Consider the following 21686-nt stretch of genomic DNA (forward strand, 5'->3'; position numbering starts at 1 on the left):
TTAGAGTAATGAGATGGGGTTCAAGCAAAATTTATCGATCGTGAAAAAATTGGAACAAAGACATAAGTATAAAATTAACAAAATTAGATTTAAACAGATATGTTAAATTTAAAAACTTATTTTTATATAGAAAATATCCCTTCGATGTATGATTTAATTTTTTTAATGTACTCCATTTAATTTTCTTTAAATTTCTTCGTACGTGCAGTGCTCTCAAAAATCTCAAAAAGCTCTCGAAAACAATCTATTGATTTTAATATACTAGGCTTCGTGACGAGAGTTGCAGTCAACGTGAAACTCGGCATAAAGAATTTACAATGAGTTAGGGTTGTCATTGCACGACAAAGGATTATCCAGTTAATCGATCTGCTACATACAGTATTCTAGATTTAACCGTTTCGCTTACGAATCGATACTGAATATATTAACCTCACGTCCGGGATTTTCTTTGTGGAAATCAAATACTTCTTCAAGATTTCTCCACGCCAGACAATATTGAAAACACCAATTTGATGAATGTTTCTTTTCCCCAACTCTGGCGTGAATATCTTTTATCAATAGGAAATGTAAACATCAGACATAGTTTGTCGGTTCAGATCTAGGGCATTCTACATACGTTTCTCGTACATGATCGTTCACTTTTTGGGCACGTATAGGGTAAAGAACGATTGCAGCTTCCGTTCGTCGCGACATCAACGTCCGGAAATCCGTTCTATTCCCAACGGTTAAGTCTCCTGACTCCTGGACTTGATATATTCTTCGGCGAATAATCCGCGGAAGGTGCTTAAAGTTCACTTCGTAGCGACTTCTCTTTAATCCTATTAGACGGTCTTAATGTTTTACCTTCCGACTGCTCGGCACCTCCTTCGAGCCAACTGTGATTCCCGATGCGTGAAAATACGCGGAAAGTTGGAAATTATCGAGTCCCATTCGTTACGACGAGAAGCTCGATCTCTATCCGAGCGTTATCGGTTTTCGTTTGAAAAAATCGACGCAAAAATGCCCCCGCGACTCAGCAGCATATTGCATCGATATTATGCGCGGCAATGAAAGCCTAATTACAAGTACGATTACGTCGCGGTACCTGAGAACAGAACGTTGGTATAATGATGCATTCGGAATTTCGAACGATCGCATGAAATTTAAATGACTTTTACGAGCGGCTCTTCGATGCAAAAGAGCGGATAATTAATGTTGAACGAGAAATAATTAGTGTTAATATCTAACGCGGGTTTGTAGCGCAATTAGAACTTTCTATCATTTCAGCCCCCGAACGTTATCGCGACGATTAAATTGAATTTAATTTCAGAGCAATCGTATAGCGTGCATTTGCGCCTCGATTGATTCAAATTTTAGAGATCGCAGCGATTTCGCGTCAATTTGGACATCATTTTTTGGGTATTATTCTAATCTAACCAAACGTAGTTTAATAGAAGATTACTTTATCGTGTATTAAATTCGTTTTTGTTTCGATAGTAATTTGTTCGCAAATGAATTTTTTCAGATGGTTACATTATTGTTAGAGAGTAGTAAATAGTCAAGTTAGTAAATTTAATTAGAAAATTCAAAAATTTTAAGTATAACGTTACTATTATATATATATATATATATATAAGGAAATTGTTATAACTTAACAATTTAAATCACTCCAAAATTGTTCAGAAACATTTTATTAACAAATATCGTAGTTATGGAGAATGTGTTTAAAAAAAAAGTGTCGACAAAGAATGATAGTTCCTATAGCTAAGGACAACCTTTTTGTATAAGTATAATAGTGAAATTTTGTCCTGGTTTGACTAAATAGCGTTTCCGTCAAGTATGCTCGGTTAATAGGTCTCGTAAATTACGAAATTAAATTACTTTCATGAGGATATCGGGAACACTGTTTGCGGTATCGTTCATTACATAAAATTTGCATAAATTGAGAAAATATAACGTTCCTTCGATGCTCTGATGCTTTATCAGGAATATAAATCGCGCTCGATTAAAGTGTGATTCATTGTAGTCATTATTTTAAAAAAAATTTGGTTTTACTTGTACGAGTCATTGTTACTTTACACCTTGGTGAATCAAATGTTGTTCATTGATAATTAACTCTACACTTTGGGTGTTCGATATAACCAAAAAGAGTTTACTTCTCGATTGCATTGGGAAAAATTACTAAACACTATTTAAGATGTTTTATATTCCTCATTTAACAATAATTTGTACGTAAATTAAAATTACAACTTTGATCTTCAAAACATTTATTATTACTCTCATCAAGAACATATTAATTTGTTACAAGCATTTTTTAAATATTGTACTACAGGTATAATAGTAAAAATAGTAAAACTTTATTAGTTAATAGTAGTAAACTTGTGAATGAAAACAACGAAGATTATAGTTAGAGAGATATAAATTCATATAGGCTTGTGAAAATAAAAATAAAAACAAAAAGGAATTTTTGTTTAATATTTAAATATACACACTCATACTAAATATGTATAACTTGAAAAAGAGGGCAACGAGAATTGTGAAATTGAAATAGAATGCATAGGTATTTGTAAAAATTCGTCAACAAAATATTTCCCATTCAGTGATAAATATACAGAAATTACATCTTTTATATGTCATATCTCTCTATTGATTGCTGTAATCGGGTATTACTCATAGAATTGTATACTAGATATATATCATGGAGAAAAGAATAAGTAGAGAATAATAATTATTTACTAATAAATAAATATTTCGTGTATTTGTCAACATTGAAAGAGAATAGCAGTAGATTTAATTTGTCTTGTTAAGATTATTAACAAACAAATCGAATACTCACCCTTAATAAGTCTCATTGATTTTATATGTCATTTAGATGGTTCAAAAGAAATCCCATTTCTTTTCTTTAATTTATAAAAATTATTATGAGTAATCGAAGTAATCTAGCGATTTCATGACTTACATTTTCCACTATGGAACTAAAACAGTTCTCACGTTGAATCGTTAAAGAAAATAAATTTGAATTTCAGAGAGGTTATGAAAATAAATACTAAGACATATTTCAATTTATATAGTTTACAAATGACTAGAATCAAAGTTCCGGACTCGTAACAAAATTTTATGGTTTTTATCTGGCAGTCAATGCATTGAATCGTCGACTGTTTCGACTCGTTGATTATCAAAATAAATAAATATCTCCAGAAGTTTGGAACGGAGGGAATTGGCGGGATTGTTTTTGCTGACGAAATTTCGCATACGCTTTAAGGATTTACTTATGGTCCAACACCTACCCGCCCCTTAAGTGTCCCGCTGCACTATTTCCGTCGCTTTGGGTGCTGTCTTAAAAAGACGCGTGGACGTGTATTAATAGATTGCCCGAGTACGCATCCCTGGTGACATCGCGTACCATCGAAATTCAGCCAAAACTGCAGCATGAATTCCTCTTATGCAACCTTCGACCAATACACGAGAAACGATAGTGCGTGTCGTTGAGCGGAAGGCGATCCCTCCGGTGTATATGCTCTCTTTGGAAACATCATCGCGATTGAGTTTCAGAAATTCATTCGATTCCACGGGTTTGCGTTCGCGCGGAAACTCGAGAAACGTGGAATTTTTACTTTTGTCAATGTCCCGCTTGTTACTTGGGAAACTTTATTTCCTCGAATCTGTATTTACGGAATATTACTGAAGTATGTGTTCACGTTTGTTTCAGAATCACGAGTATGGCGGGTACGGAGACGAACCACGACGCAAAAGGTATTTTATATATATTTTATATACTTTCATTTTTGCACGAAAAATAATTAATACAGTCAGGTATCGTCTGTGTTAATTTAAATGACTCGGTGAAGAAAATATCTAGCTTACATGGTAATGTATAGACTGCGGATCTTTATGCAAATTCATATTTTTATTAATAGAATTAATGAAACGGGATCCTAAATGTAATATATAATTGGTATCTTATTTTAACTATTTCTTATATTTTTGCATATTAAGTGCATTTTGTAGTTGTTCAAGAATTACAATTTCCCATAAATACATAAATATCCGCTGTCTAGTAATAAATTCTCATTTTTATTATCGATTTATATTTATATATATTTTATGATAAAAATAAACCAGAAAACTTTGTTATTCACTATTTAGTTTATAATAATTTTATGTTAATAAAATGATTTTAAGATATTTGTAAATGAGAGTTAGGTGCAAAAATATATGCAATTGTTATTTCTACAAAACAAAGAGAAACTGATATACAATATTCATAATACATATCCACAGATTTGAAAAGTACTATCTTATATTTTTGATTGATGTCGAATGTGTATTGTTATCAAGTATTCTACACATGTGGGCGATAAAGCCATTCGAGAATTCCATCGTCTAATTACGTTGGACGGTTCAGAATGCGAGTGTGAATTTTAATGTACTTATAAATACAGTCCCATTTGTTCCCTTCGCGTCTCTTCGGATCTTATAATATCGCGTTGCTTGAACTCATTATCTTGTCCAATAACTCTCTTGGTTGTAACATTGCGAACGATGTATTGCTTCTTGCCATTTCCCCTGTCGAGATGGATACGTTCCAGATATTCGCGTTTGACAAATTCATAATAATTATGACGGTTTCCCGAATCCGTGAAGTATCTTTCAGAAATAAATCCGTGGTATGAAACTTTACATGCCATCCTTTATGTATCAAAACATCGACATCTTCTCCATAATCAACATAAATATTTGTCGAAAAATATAGCTTAATGTAGGCAAATGCGTATTGTCTTTCATTTTTAAATTTTAATTTGAACAATCATAACAAATTCGTACTCGACAGTCGCGATAAAACGTCTGGCTCGAAAATCTTATAGATTAGATTAGATTCAGGACAAAGGCCAATGCGTTTGTTCTGAATTTTGCTCGTGCAAAAGTAAACAGGTGTGTTAAAAAAGAAAATCGCTATAACTCGAAAACGATCAAACCGGACACGCGTTTGTAGGAATGTTTTGTATTCTTTTCGTGCTTAGAATCCTGTTCCTACATGCTAGGAGACACCCTGTATATACGGTGAATGAGATTCGAACCTACGACCTCGAGCTCATGAACTCTCGCTTCTGTCGCCCGTGCCAGAGCTATTTCGATAAAAGAATGCGACACAACTTGGTATTCACTTTGAACGTTGCGGCACATATATAACTCTAATTACCTCTATCTTTAAAATTATCGAGTGATGGCAGCTAATATTTCGCGTATAGCAATCTGCCATCTTGCAAAAGTACATTAAAGTCGAAGGCGGGCAATTCTCGTCCTTCCCTCTGCAACTGTATTTCTCTTTGTGTTTCGAATGTTGGAAAGATGCCTTCAGTTTGGCAACAACGAAGCCATCGAGCGAGACTCTAGACTAATTAATGTCACGTGATGAAAACCACGCGATGTTATTCGTTGTCATATCGTTCCGTAAGGAGCACGTGTCAAGAGAAGAAGGGTAATAAAGTCAAGAATTCGCATAAAGTCGAAGTGTTGCGTCGACCTTTCCAACAAAGCTCTCTCAGAATATAGAGATACTTAATTATTGGGTTGATTCATAACGTTCTGGCGGTCTTCTGATTTTTTTTACAAGTTCCAAGTTACTACAACGTTTCCATTATTTTTAAATGACGGCGCAATGCACCTTCTCGGCTAATTCGTGAGTCGTTTGTTCCACATTATAAAGCAATGCTGAAATTGTAAGAACCTTCGTAAATGGTACAAATGACTCAGCAGCCTTAACTACTTTAAAACTACGATTAAATTCATGCAAGGAAGTGCTTTTTTTATTATTAACACGGAACAAAGAACTTGATAACAATCCGAAAGAAGAAAACATAAGGTATCAAGTGATGTATAATGTAGTTACTCCCACTCGTATTCGTACACTGTATTGGTGATTCGCTCCACTAGTTTGTATTTGAATAAATTAGAAAGAAAACTTGTCAACGATCAGGCCACGTTGGATACACCTGTTCCCGTGTTATCATTGATGTTAAGCTGCGTTAGGCGCAGTCAAGTACAGTACTTTGGGATGGGTGACAGCTTGGGAAAATACCACGTATTTGTTTATTGTTGACAGTATTGTATATTGTTTATATTAATCCTCTCTATCGATTTTGTAATTGCTAATATTAAAAGAAAACTATTTTGTAAATAGAAGTAACACAGTATAATGAACAACATTGGGTAGGAGTAAATGGAAAGGATTCATAAGAAAAATTTCTTCTAATTTAGTTTCTTCTAATTTATAGCGAATTACCATCATAGTGTACGAATACAAGTTTGGAGTGAACTCTGTATAGTCGATGGACAAATGTGAGTTGTATTCAACGTAAAATGAAAAGCGACGAACTTCTGGCCCAACCCAATAGATCGAGAATTTATCGATGTATAGATGGAGACAGAAGTCGAATCGAAAGCAGTGCAGGTTTCATGGAGGACGGTTCTCGTCAAAGCAAATGCACTTCCCGAGCGGATTTCGTCGTAACGTGCGCTCGCGACGGGAAAGTTAACGCTCGCAAGTTCATAGAGCGGATATCGTTCGATATCGAATTCCCGCCGCTCTGAATCACACTTAACGCTCAAGTTAACTTCTTATTATTAGACTTGGCCCGAGCCAAGGATGTAGTTCGGATCAGTCTGAAACTTCGGTGACCGGCTGGGACGTTTCAATTAATTTCGACGTATGCGTTGCGTTTCGCTTTGTTATCATCGGCCAATTCCACGGACCTTGCTTTTAACGCCGGTCTCGGGGCCATTGTAACGACTCTCCTACGCGAGACACCAATATGTACTGTGTGGAGACTACTTGTTGGCTAGGGCTCTCCTATAAACTAGACGCGACAAAGGCAAGGGGAGTACGCTCCGCCTAATTCCCAACAGTAAACCTCGTTTCTAGGTTCTTACCAGTCACTCCCACGTAGCGAATCTTCCGATTAGACACGCTAACGTACAGGGTGTCCCACACAACTGGGGGCAAATTATGTCTGTAGAAGAGTTTGAAATACAACAAAATATCATGAGGCAAAATTAAGTGTAATTTTATTTTTATGTATCGATGCATCTAAAAAATGTATCTTTTTAAATGGAACACTACAATTTTTATTGGATCGTTCGATGCAGTTTTGCAATCTCTAATAATTCGAGAGTTGTATTCTTTAATACAATTTTTAATATCAGAGTTATAAGATCTTTACAATATTTTTAAATTTATTAGCATGTCAAATTTCGTTTTTATTTTGTGGTTTGTTTTCAATCAAATTTCATTGTTGTAATACTGTAAATTGTATTTTACCGCAACGTTATCAAACTAATTTTCTTGAATATATGTTTCTATTACAAACCGTATAAGATCGTGGATATTTCTGTTCGAAATTAATTTTCAGCGACAATTTTTAAAAAGTTCTGTCTTCGTTAATGTTTCAAATTTTCGCGCGTAACAATATGGAAAATATCGTTAAGAATTCGTCGTAGCTTTCGAGGCAAAAACAACTCAAGAACCACGGAACATTGTCCCAGAGTTCATCTCGGTTGAAAATTGGTCCACGCTTGAATTTGCTTGATTACAAATTGTGGTCAAAGTTGGAGAATATGGTCCGCAAAACTCCTTAAAAAGATTTGGAAGAACCGCGGAACGTCTTAACGAAAGTTTCTGAAATAACTTTGGAAAAGTGGTCGTTTCAAATGATATCACTTCTTATATCTGCAACTGTGCAAATAAATTTTTGTTAGAGAAAAGTGACGATGTTTCTTATCTGTTTACAATAGCCAAACGCTTGATAACAAAGTGAAAGAGAAGTTTCTAGCTTGTTGTAGACCTTCGAAGGCTGACGAAAATGTCCGATCCAATAAAATTTGTAATTCCATCTAGAGATCAACTTCTCAGCTCCGCGCAGTAGGTGACATTTCATTTTCAGTTCTGGCACGAACAAATAACGTACACGGTACGTCATTCCAGCGCAAGTGGTAAACTCGTTATTCTTTTAACAACTGCACGTGGCAGAGTCGATTATTTGAGTGACTTTTTCGTATTGTCCATACATTTCCATATATTTTCACATGGAAATATTGACCTAATTACGTTCTGAGCAATAGAATACAGATCGAATTCTTTCTCTGTAGATACTTAAGATATATACAATCGAGAAACACATATTTTTTATTATGAATAAAAATAGAAACAGTTTTTATATTTAAATTTATATATAATTAATTTGGTAAAACTTCTTGTTCTTGCCCGAAAATTGATTTATTTACTTGAAATCGAACGGATCGGAAACATGAATAGGGTAACTGTAATTATTTATTTATTTTTACTGAGCATAATCTGCGATATGATAAATATATACTACTTTAATATTTATTTTTGTAGCAATTGTAAGGTAATAATTGGTACAAATTGAATCTAGAAAACTGTTGTCTTTGAAGAAATCTAAGTCACAGATCAGTATTTCCATAATATCGAGCTGTATACATTTTTATGGGTTTGTTGGTCTAACCAAGAATGTTAGGAAGACTTAGTCAACTTGTTAAATGTACGAGGAAACGAGATAGGAGTTGTCTTATACATGGCATTGTAAATTGTAGAACAGATTCGAGATAATCTTTTTCGATCAAAATCATTTTTTAAATTTCTAAGTCATCGACAAACAGCAAAAACTCGCTCTTAACAACTTCAGAAATACTCTTAATAGATAATAGGAATAGTAATAGGATTAAATGCGATAGAGAACACCAGAGTTGTTGCCATTCAGTCTAAAAACTTGATTCGATGAAGATGAGTAATTTTTTCAATAAATGTATCGAACGCTTTCTTAAATTCTAAGTATACAGGGTGTTCGACCACCCCTGGGAAAAATTTTAATGGGGGATTCTAGAGGCCAAAATAAGACGAAAATCAAGAATACCAATTTGTTGATGAAAGCTTCGTTAAACAGTTATTAATGTTTAAAGTTCCGCTCGTACTGAATTTTTTTCTCGAAAATGCGTAGGATTTCGGGGGTATGTGTAATGACCAAAAATGATTGTAATTGACCCCTGGAACTAAAAATAATTTTTCCAGAACGATTTGAAATTTTTGAATTTAATTGTTAATAACTTTTTAACGAAGCCTCCATCAACAAATTGGTATTCTCATTTAGGCCTCTAGAATCCCCCAATAAAATTTTTCCCAGGGGTGGCCGAAGACCCTGTATGTATATTGTATGAATTTGATTACGTTGTTCAAGAACAGTCGAGACGTAAGAAGAAAATAATGATAGATTAATAACCACAGACTGTCCGTGACTAAGACATGTTTCTCGTCACAGATCGTATTCGCGGTTAGAGGTTTTAATTTTGTATTTACAATAATCTTGAATAATTTCAACATTATGTTCAATAACGAGATTCTCGAGTATCCTTATGAAACGAATTTTCATTATGGAACATTATGGAACTCTTTTAACTATTATTCTTATCTCAATAACGTTAAAACTGAACATGGATTCGCAATCCTTTCATGTCTAATATAAATTCTAGATTTTCATCATTGATTTAACTAATATTCAAGAACGTTGGTTAAAGAAAATGGTTGAAAAGCCGCAGGAGACGCAACGACATAGTTTCGATTTAGAGACGCGTTCTACGAAGAATCGAAGTTTGATAATTTAGAGTAGGGTACAACAGATTCGCGGGCAGAATTGGTCACTTTGAATTGCAAAAACGAAAGCACCGGGGGGCTTTTCCCTTTCAGCAGGAAAAATGGCAGGCAGTTGAATTTCCAATTGGTCGCAAAGCGAGCCGAGGGAGGAAGGGAATACATCGACGCCGGGCATGAAAAATGTATAGGTGGCTATCTATCAATAGGCGCTTCGCTGTTGTTGTATCGCGCTCGCGTCGAATCTCGGGAAAGAAATTACAGTGTACGATTTTTCCTACGTTTCTCTTGGAGTAATCGAATATTCGAGACCGTGGCTCTTTCCCCGTCGGGGCGCGTTCTGATTTAATAAAAAAATTTCGCGAACCGTGCACCCTGGCTGATGCGATTTGACTGCAATTCAACGCTGGCCCCCGGGAAATGCTGAATTTTTTCACCGCGCGTTTCGATGAGAGTCATACGCCGGAGAACGCGATTAACTTTTCCGACGATTAAATTGTTTCGTTAATTCAACGGGTTTGCACGGGAACGTGTTACAAAGAATTTCAAGCGGTTTCTAACCGAAGAGCAAATGCTCGCAAAGCGAGAATAAATTGAAACTTAAAATAAGAATTTCAGTTTGAGATATATTGATTTGTAAAATTACAAGACACGATTGAAAATAATTCTTATCTATATTTGATTTCAAATATTTATGTATCGGAAGAGAACACAATTTGTGCTTATGCAGACTAAATGACAAAATGTATTATTTCTTTTTTTTTTATACTAACAAGCATGAAAACACGATAAATTTGTAGTTTTATCGAGTATCATTTTATAAAATCTAACAGTATCTCTTTTTTCATTTTTCAGAGAAGACAATAATACACCAAATCACGTTCTCCTCTTCACAATTATCAATCCAGTCTACCCCATCACTGTGGTAAGTGTTCCTTTAGAAATATTTGATAATTAACACGTTGACTGCCAAACCGATTTCTCACAATTTTCTTTTCTAATTTATATTTTTAACTCGATACTTTTATTTTGTTCGATTTCACTGACATTTAAACATCAACAAAATTTATGGTAGCATTTCTCTCGAAGTCGACTTTTCGTAAAGCAAAATCTTGAATCGAGTATGGACTCTTATAAAATAAGTATCGATAAATTAATTCACTGATAGGGCAAAAATCGTATGCGAAGATTGTCGATGAACGATTAATATCTTTGATGTATTTGTACAGATGTTGACTGAAATGATCTGGTAATATAGTACAATGCTTTCTAACAGGTGTATATACACTGTAAAAACTTTTTAAATTAATGAAAATTATTTATATCACTGCAGAGAATATTCTCTATATTATAACAAATTGAAACTCTGATCTCTAAAAACATTAAATCAGAATTTTGAATAACTATATCTCACAAAAACTTCAATTTTATTCGTTTTGAAAAATATATATCGTGATCTGTATAGGGAATAGTTTATTCTGCTCGTAAAAGTTTGTTTAAATTTATAAAACTAATGAATATAAACATTGTGATGTAAAAGAGGTTGGGAAAGCATTAATATAATACCCAAACAAAGTACAGCATCGATTCTGATAACTTACAATAATGAAGTGACCGTAAAGATAATTCCGTGTATGCTCCGATAATTCTGTTGTTATCGTAAGCGACGAACACGGTTCGATAACGTACATTATCGATACAGAAAATCGTTGTTCGTTTCGAAAGCATCGATTTATGGATCTGCGTCGACCAAACATTTCTTCTTCGATTTAGTACCGCAAATTTGCATACTTCGAAAACGTCTTTGGAAAACCCCCCGACGCAGCACCTACGAAACGATCGAATGTCGTACTTCGGTACGGATCGGATGATTCACCGATGCATTTTCACGAATATAAACGTTTCGACATTTTCTACGTTCGAACGCGTGCAAAAACGGAACAAAGACCGGAGACAAATAACGACTCGGCTTGAAGCTCCGTCGGGCATCGGTGGAAACCAACGAATGCCTCGCAATTGCATTATCGATATTGGAGGTAGGGGGGGAAAAACGCAAACACACGAGCCACGCTAATTCGAACAGAAAGGAAAGAAGCATCGAAACACGAAAGGCGGGACAAAAGTTGTTGGCGCAACGCGAGCACCATACAGGTTTCACAGGCCGTCGCACTGCATTTTATTTCTGTTTTGCGCCAATAATAGATGAGCTCTGTCGCTGTTTCTGTCCCTCGAATGCTCGATGCTTGCGCGATCTGGCATTGTTCGCGGTCTGTCCATTCGCGAGTCCCTCGCATAGCTCTCCGGTCACGATGCTTATATAGCTTTTTCCCTCGTTTTTCGTTTCGTTATCTACGCGACGCACTAATTAAAGAGCCCCTAAAACCGAAGGCTTTCACCGCTCGAGGAATCGCAGTTTTCCTCGATCGCGTCCCGACGACCGTTTTCGTCGAGCATTCGCCTCGTTTCGTCCTCTGGAAGTCACGTTGTTTCGTCTAGCGTTTGCGTTCTCCCTGGGATCTCTCGTTTTCTCGAAAATTTTCTCATTTTCCCTTCCTCGCGTCTTGACAAATATCAAGGTGCTTTGAGAAAGTTCTGCAAAATGGCAGTATATCATCTTCGATTGTTTGGATACGGTAATGATTCGTAAGTTGAACATTTCTGTGTTATAGATCCAAAATTGTTTGGTATCAAACATAGCGCGATGGAGTTAATTGTTTTCTAAATTTATTGTCGTTTCAAGAACACTGGGATGTCTTTTAACTAGTTAGATTAAAAAGTAGTAATCTCTCGTCGAGCTTATGCTTATGTTATGATGGAAAATTTTGCAATATATAAAATGAGTAAAATTCGGAAACAATATTTTGACTGAGGTGGAACATTCCAATTAGCAATAATTCTTGTCCCGTTAAAAATGTCGGATGCGATTCAATGAATCTGAAATGTCTGCCTACTAACCACTGTTTCTACTTGTACTGAATTCCAAGTCGTACTCTGCTGCACGCGTGCACAATGAATTTTCAAAGTCGATTTTCTAGGAAACGAAACTCCAAACTTCAAACTTTATTTTTTATTTCAGATTTATTTCCTTATTCTTTTACAAAGAATTAAATCATAACATAAAACGTGCGATTAAATCGTATTCTTTTGCTTCTTTCTGTATAAATTATTTCCTTTTCCATGGAAGTATGTCTCGACGGAAAAGTGGCCTTTAAAATATTTTTTTTCTGTTCTAAAATAATTGTATGTCCGCGATCCGTGACACGGTGACAAAGTGCGAATTGGCCCACCGGCCAAAATGGGTTTGACATTCCTGATCTACAGTATAGTCAAGTGCACGCGTACTCGAATATTCGACATCGATTTGTTCGAACGAAACGTATTTTTTCGCGTAGATTCGCTCCCTTTCTTATCGCCGTTGATTAAAATTCACTTTAAAATCCAGACGCCCCGGATAGCGTCGTCGAAAGAGCAACATTATTAACACAGTTTCGATCCAAATTTCCTATCAATATTTGCTCAACGAGCAGCCCCCTATCAAGGAGCCTGATTTCTTGCAGTCAGTTTAATGCGATATGCAAATTATTCCAATAATTTCGCTAGCTTTAGCGGCAGAGCGTGTCAAGAACCGATAAACGTCAGCCGTATCCTGTATCAGCCTCCGTAAATCGCGCGTTAAAGACTCATATACGTTTTAGATTTCTTCCAATTTGTTTTATTTCAACGACCTTCCATTGTACGAAAGAAAAATTATGTGTATATTTTGATTTAATTACAGCTTTACGATTTGTCTTATGGATATTTGGTAAATTCTCTTAGAATATGATTTATTATTATTTTATTATTATACCAAGTCAGATGCTTTCTTTTTAGCCTTATATCTATCGACAATTAGCATGCTTTTGTGACTAGTTGATTGGAATATGCTACAATTTCAACCATTGTTCCCAATATTTTCAATCATAGTGATTCTAATTTCAAAAAGGAATTCCATAGATTTACACACGGGTTTTACAATGGTAAATATTTGTTTTCCATGCTGAGGATTTCCTGCTAGTACATCTACTTCTTATTTTTGTAGATTTATCTGTTTCCATGTAAGTCCACAAAATGTAAAATGTAAGTGTATAAAAATAAAAATTTCAATAATAGAATGAATCATTCCGACAATGAATGGGTAAAAGTTTGACTCTCTGATCGAAGAAACGTCGCGAATAAATTGCTGTGAGTCCATTCGATGGGGTTATCTATTATTCGAAAGAAATGTTCCCCGCATCTGCTAAAGTTAACAGAATTTTCTGTTCTCGTAAAATCAGGCCACTAGCTACATTAAATCACACGGCGGACCGTATGTTGTGCATCTCTGGCCTTCCGTCTGCACGAACACGTGCGCCTGTTTCTGGACGAGGCAATTTCTCAGAGACCGCGCAATTAGAACGAATCAGCCAATACATCATCGTATTACTCGGAATTTATCGAAACAGTTGGAATTTGACTGGACGTCGAGCCACGTAGACGTCAGATTAGTGTATCCAAGCGTTATAGCAGAGGTTCTTAACCTTTCTTTTCCACTCTGATGGAGTCTAATGGGGGTTCATCGACCCTTTTTTTTTCAATGTTCCTTGCAATAACTTGCAAACGTAAGCTTAGAAGGAACATCAAAATTGTTCGAGACGTTCTTAGTTTAAATTCTTGGTTTTAAACAAATTTTTTGTTTCAAGATCCGTAAGTTATCCTTGATTAAAGGATCGTGGATCTACGTTTAATTTGAGCGTCATCGAGATAAAGATAATTATTAACACATTTTCATGATTTTTCTAAATAACTAAATAACTCAATTCTCAAGATTAGATGTTAGAGAAAATAAATCTAGATAGAACTCTTGAATTTTAACGAAGTAAAAATAAGTTCGACAAATTGTTGATAGTTTCAAATTGTCTAAAAACAAAGTTTCGTTTTCGTGGACAATTTGAGGTGTCTGGCAGTCAACGTGTTAAAAAAATATTAAAGAATTTCAACTTTGTCTTAACAAAGTATTCAGCATTTGAAAGTTTCCAAAGACGTAGTTTTTCTGTACAAGACTTAATGTTAAATAAATTGAAAGGTTTATTTTCATTTAATAATTGTAATGTCAAGGCATTGAAAAGATAAATATTTAAAATTTCTATGTGCAAGTTCGAGGACCACCATGTTATAGTGTTTTATTTAATAATGTAAAGTTTACCAATCGTTGAAGTATATTTTGAGCAAGAATATGTTAAGAACCTTCACCGATCGTCCGAATACTCGGATAGTTATTGCTTTCGTTGTTGCTTTGGAAACTTTTCATGGCTCGAGCGATTGCGACAAATTTCGAAGACGTTTGCATAAAATAGGCCGACGTCGCCAATTTTTCATCGTCGCTCGAAAGAACGATACCATCGATCACGCACTGCCGGTGCACGTGAATCGAATACACACGCACGATTCTACGCGTTTGTAACGGTTAGATGCTCAGGGTGTCCTAGAAATAAGTGGTCAAACTTTCGAGATTAATCTACTGACCTCGTGAATTATAAACGCCAGATGGTTACGTATTCGGAAATATCAAATGTTTAAATTAGGAACGTCTTATCAAACGTTATCTTTAGGTTTGACATAGAAATTCGCGTGTGTGCGAAATTTAAGCATAGCTGTCTTTTCGACTAAATTATACATTTCAAATACAAAAATGTATTGTAAAGTATTTGATTGAATTTTATCTGAAATTAGATCTTTTTAAAAGTTTATCGTAACGTGAACTATTTGCTGTAGATTTGCTGGTTATAGTTAACGTAAAAATGTTTTTAAAAATGTTATATTACCACACAGATGCGTGAAACGTGTTTCCGCGAAGAAGAACTTCCTAGACTCGTGATCCGCGACGTAGACTCGTAGTGGTTTGTTTCATATATTCGTACAGTGGAACGATATTTCTGCGCTGACAAGGAAACCACACGACGTATTACATACAGATTGTAATGAGGTTTCGTACGCAGATAGAGAACCAACAAATATTTGACTCTTACTCGATTGTTTGCTCGGAAACTCGATAGCTTGCGAGATATCAAGCGCTAAAGATCATAATTCGCTCGCTGGTTTCTCAAATTATTACATCACTATTATAAATCCGTTGGATGTTAATTCTATGTAAATTTTTTTTTTGTTAGATTAAATTATATGAAAAGTACACTACTATCGAAATAATAATTTATAGAAAAAGACGGATATTTTTGAATTTATTACTTAGTTTGGGTTATTAACCTTTTGGACGCTTACAACGCAAAAATCTGGTATTGCAAATTTTGTAAATTTCTGCTGAGTGTGTTATTATCGACTATATTACGAGGGTCGATTGATAACTGAGGTCTCCAATCTCAGAAAATTATATTTGAGATAAGAGGAATTAATAAAACTGATCTCAAAATAAAATTAATTTATCGCACTTCAAATGTACGTATTTATTATTTTACATAATCACCAATTTAATGTAACTAGAAGTCTGATAATGTTAAATTGTCGTTTAATACAGAGCGTAACTTTCCAAAGGTTGAAATTGTAGTTTAGATTAAATACTCGAGGTACAACCTATACATTTTTCTCAAAACTTTTCTGAAACTTGAGAGTTTGTTTGATTGTTTTTTACAATGTTTCGATCACTTATTTATATGACTTTTTAAAGTGAAATACATGAATAATTTAAAACGGTATGTCAGTCTCTAAAATTCAATGAATAATAACGAGACATAATAACTAAATATTGATAATCCCTGTCCAATACTTGAATCATACACTTCTGAATTATGCAGAATGGAACGGGATAGGATAGTTCTATACGTGGAACGTTGTTCCACAAAGAACGAAACGAATAGCCAATTCATTATTTAATATAGGTTATCAATACTTACATATTGTGTTTTATTATTACTCACTGGATAATGGTGACTCGTACTTTTTTGAATTATTTATAGGGATGATTTATATTATTTATGAATTTACCGGAAAAGATCCCACAAATAGGTGATCGAAACGATCTAATAAACGATCAAAATATTTGTAAAGTTGTTTGACATAACTAAGATAATTGATAAACTTTTCATCGCGCTATCTTGAATATTTACAAAGAGCAAACTTCTTGTACTACATTTTTTAAATGATGTTTCAATGATTATTCTATACAACTAATATAACATAAATAAAGTAGTTGTACTTTGGAAAGATACAACGATTTTTACCACAATTTCTACATCCTGTTTTTGAATTACAAAAGAAAGTGTTTAGCCAAAATTTCAGTTTAAGAAAAATTGCTTTAAAGTTTCACTTTAATAAGCACTTTGTAAATTCTTTGGATTTTTCCTTACCATTTGATCGGAGTATCTTTAGAACTCTTCAGTTGAAAACGCAAAAAGAAAGGAATCTGTATCTTTCATCCGGAGACTTGAAGAAATTTCTTCGAGAAAAGCATAAAATAAGCTTCGTTCGACATCATTTCTGCAATGTAACTGTTTCAACGCTGTTTTACACTCGAGAAGGTCCATGCATAGCTTCGTTAATCCTTTGAATTTTTCCTTCGTATCTCAAAAAGTGTACTTTAAAAATTTTACAGTCGAAAAAGATGCAAAAGAAATGAAATTAATTTCTTTCACCTGCAGCACGAATCAAGCCCTTTGAGACGAGTTGAATATAGACTTTCTTTGATAATATTTTTACTTTATAATTATTTCAAGGTTACATATACGTTTCTTCATTCAAGAATTATAATTCTGAAACTCTATAATGTGAGAAATTCCAGAAGAAGAAACAGATTATTTTGGACACGGGAAAATCTTCTTCAGTCTAATACAAAATAAGCTCGATTCGATATCATTTTTCTTATACATTTCAAGATTGCATTACACTTGAGAAGGACCCACACAATCTCGTGCTCGAAACCACGCGTTATCGAAAAATTAAATCGACAGTGTTTGCTCGATAAAACTTATCAAGTTTATCTTGTGTACCCTCGCGTCTAGAACGAAGAATTCCGTTTAATAAGCCCCAAAATTTCATCTAGTTCCGTGACACGTCCATGCGACTATAGATTGCATCGGTTAGGTTGGAAAGCTACGTTGGTAACTGTACATAGCCATGAATTTTCACGCGCTTTAATTCCAGCAATAACTCATCCCCGTTAGAGTCAGCGGATTAAGATTAACACCTTCGCCGCCATGCGACTCCTCGTGTTTCTGTTCCGTGGCGTGCTTTTATTTCGAATACCGAACTATATTACACCGCGATGGCTGTTATTTTAGAATAGCGGCGTCCCGTCGAATTTATACGACGGCTGTTCGCCCGTTCGCGCGTCACCGTACCAACCCAAATGAAAATATTTTAATTGGCCGGCGGAGCTCGATCGTTCGTCCGTCCGACTAAATATGCATTAGTCGAAGATGGTCGCGTTAAAGTGGTAAACACGTGGCCCTCCCGCGTGCTCTAGCCATTTGCAACTTCGGAATTCTATTTAGAGTGTTTAAATCACGACGATGGCGCGACGCGTGCGTCGATCGTGAATCTCTTCTTTCGTCGTCCCGTTATCGTGCGGTTTTAAAAGTCCGTTGCCTCGAGTTCGGAACGATAACGTTGCAATTTCCTTCTAACTTTTTATCGTGGAACGTCAAACTAGAAAGTGGTCGACGACGATCCGTTTTCGACTAACTATTATCGGTTCTAGACAAGTTTGATAGGATTTATAATTTCATTCGTAATATTCAAATTTTTCTCTAATGATTCTCGTAAAATAAACGGGATGAGCATGTTCATTTTTCGACGTAACATTCATGTTCCGAGCATTCCTTAAAGGGATTAAATATTTCTTTTTTTTTAAGAAATTTATAAATTATAGAACATTAAAATAACTTTATTGTAATTATTTATTTTAATTTGGTCAGAATTTAATGCATCTGATAATGCACATTCATCGTGTAGGTACTATTATATTATTAAATTATTGAATAATTTAGCGTGGTAAATAGCACATTTTAAGAATAGCTTTGTAGAATTGATAAGCTGTGGCCTTTGAATGCCAGTTAGCAATGCAAAAGCATCATGTTTTCTACAAGTTTGGAGGGATAGAAATGTTCAATTTACGGATCACTAGGGTTAGTTTTAAAAAACCATGCTGTATACAGGGTGTTCGGCCACCCCTGGGAAAAAATTTTAATGGGAGATTCTAGAGGGTAAAATAAGACGAAAATCAAGAATACCAATTTCTTGATTGAGGCTTCGTTAAAAAGTTATTAACGAAATTATTCTTAAAAATTATTAATAAAATTTGTCCACATACACAAATTTTTTTCTCGAAAGTGAGTAGGATTTCGAGGATATATGTATTCACCAAAAATGATTGTAATTAACTCCTGCAACTGCAAATAATTTTTTCTGAACGATTTGAAATTTTTTTTTTTCGCCGAAAAATTTAAGCACCTACCCTCTGTCGATTTTTCTTAAAAATTCGTTTTTGAGTTTTAGTAATTTTGTTTGACGCCCTATAGAAAAGTTGTCTAATACTTTTTTGTAGGTACCCATGAGCTCTACTTCAGAAAAAAGTTTCATTGAAATATATTCACAATTGTAGAAGTTATGGCTGTTTGAAAATTGGACCATTTTTATGGGGTTTTTCTCATTTTGCGGAGACAAAGACCAACTTTTCAGATATTTATGCTATTTGTACATATTCTCCATCAAAATACGCGTAGTTTGCTTTTTTAAACATTAAAATCGTCCAATCCGTTCAGAAGTTATGACATTTTAAAGATTCGCATGAAATTTCAGGGAAGCATTTCTGGCCTCACATTAGATTTTCGGTAAAGAATTTTTTTCTTGAAAATGCGTAGGATTTCGGGGGTATGTGTATTGACCAAAAATGATTATAATTGACCCCTGTAACCAAAAATAATTTTTTTAGAACGATTTGAAATTTTTTAATTTCCCTGAAAAATTTTCCGGTCAGTATGGAACTTTAAACGTTAATAACTTTTTAAGGAAGCCTCAATCAACAAATTACTATTCTTGATTTTCGTCTTATTTTGGCCTCTACAATCTCCCATCCAAATTTTTCCCAGAAGTGATCTAATACTTTGTATAAGAATCGAAACAAATATCTTTCTAGAGTTAAAAGCTGTAGTTTTCATTGTGTAAAAGCATCGTGTTTCCCACAAATTTGAAGGAAACGTTCAATTTACGAATCACTGGGGTTCATTTTAAGAATCATCGCTGTAGGTAACCGCGTTTCTAGGATTAAGTCGAACGTTGTCTGTCTTGTTCTTGGACGGTTTAAACAGCATCACGACAAGCATAATTTCGAGTTCAATTTAGCGAGGCAATAACGCGACTCGGTAATCGTCAGTATGCATGTTTAAAGCCCATTTAGCGACTTTTCTGCTGTCCGCGCGTGGCTATATATATTCTCGAGTGTTAAACTCGAAACGTATTTCGCGATATCAAGTGGCATTTAAGGCGTATTAAACGAATCATTAAATTCGTTCCCGGTGTTCAGTTTATTCATTTCAGGCGTAATTTGTGGCACGAAATGAAGTTCCAGGCCAGAACGGCTGCATATCTGCGGCAATAAGCTCGCCTTTGCGACGGAGTGACACGACGGTAGAATTATATTCCCGTACGCGGTAGCAGAAACGTTCTACGTGGTTTTGGTATACGGCGTATAACCGCCTGACGTATTTAATGCCCACGACCTACTTCTGCCGCCTCCCCGGAGAGAAAGGTTGTCTTTCAGACCGCCATTTCTTATGCATTCGCTACCGATTCCTAACTAATGCGAATCCTGGACTTCGTAGGACAAATCCGTAGAGTATCCGAGCGTACGTCGACGTTGTTTCTCGACTTCGCGTCCGATGGGGAATCACCGACGTTCGCTACGGATTCGAGTCGATGTCTGGCGGCGACGAATTTTCGTGGAAACGATCGTACAAAAGGAAATTGTAGGAATTTTCGTTCGTAGAATTTGCTCGTTTCAAATCTTCGATGAACAAACTTTTTTAGTTTAAAGAGTACCAAGTTGCATGGAAATGCACCCAGGAAATATTAGCGTCCACCGAAATAAAATCATTTGTCGAGGAATTTCGTAACCAAACAAATTGAACGCGACGTAACCATATTCTATGTTTTTAACAGTTTTAATTTTTCGTGGCGGGTTGTAACATATCCCATCACGCTTATCAGAGTATTAAAAAGGCTGGACATTTTTTAACACGCCTCGAGGAGTTATTACGCGACCTCGAGATAGAAACTACGGGCACGCGGAAAATTGGAAAATTTTTTTGCGCGCTGGAAAATTGAGGTAACGCGAGGAGACATTTCAATGCCAATTTCGCGTTACGTCGAATAGGGAAAGTTACAGTTTTTATTCCGCAAATTATCAGCTATTCCGAACGGTGACCAAGTCCTTGAGTTCTTTTTATGAATAATTATATTCTTTTCTTGATAAATTCTTCATTTGGATGAAGAATAATTTAATTTTTAAACGATTGCCTTTATTTCTAAAAAATACATATTATTAGTTTTACATTTATCTACTTCCCATGTTGTTACACAAATTACAAATAATGGTTTTCCATTATCCTAGATAAGTTAACTATTAACGTTTTAACGAGAGCATTCAATATATTTCCTAGAAAAATTATTTTCTTGCAACAATCCTAATATTAATGGTCGTTTAAATAAATCAATTTTTTTTTTATACATTCTGCGGAATAAAATAACCAAAAAATTTGAAAATAATTATACTTTGTAATAAATTCTCGATAGCTGATTGTTGATATTTAGAATCGGTAGATGCCAGAAGAGGCTATGAAAAATGGAAGGGCGTCTAAGAATAGGTTTCTAAAAGGGAACTGAACCGAGAGAAGTCAAGGAAAAGAACACAAAGACACTTGTAGGAACAAGAAAAGGGTCATGGTGGCCCCTCTTAATTTATAACCGCCGAACTGGTGTTTGGAGTGTTGTAGGGTGTCGTGTAACAGACATTAGCTATGGT

At 35.1% G+C, this 21686-nt stretch overlaps 1 protein-coding gene across 2 annotated transcripts in view; it reads left to right on the top strand.

Annotated features, from left to right (window-relative positions):
• Positions 1-21686, top strand: part of Sm (heterogeneous nuclear ribonucleoprotein L) — a 282230-nt gene that overhangs the window by 29808 nt on the left and 230736 nt on the right. For both annotated transcript variants that reach the window (XM_076766982.1, XM_076766983.1), the window contains exons 2-3: positions 3689-3732; positions 10496-10565. In XM_076766982.1, the coding sequence (XP_076623097.1) occupies positions 3689-3732; positions 10496-10565 (114 nt within the window). The remainder of the gene's footprint in view (positions 1-3688; positions 3733-10495; positions 10566-21686) is intronic.

The sequence above is a fragment of the Colletes latitarsis genome, chromosome 6 (assembly GCF_051014445.1).
Source record: "Colletes latitarsis isolate SP2378_abdomen chromosome 6, iyColLati1, whole genome shotgun sequence".
Lineage (NCBI taxonomy): Eukaryota > Metazoa > Arthropoda > Insecta > Hymenoptera > Colletidae > Colletes > Colletes latitarsis.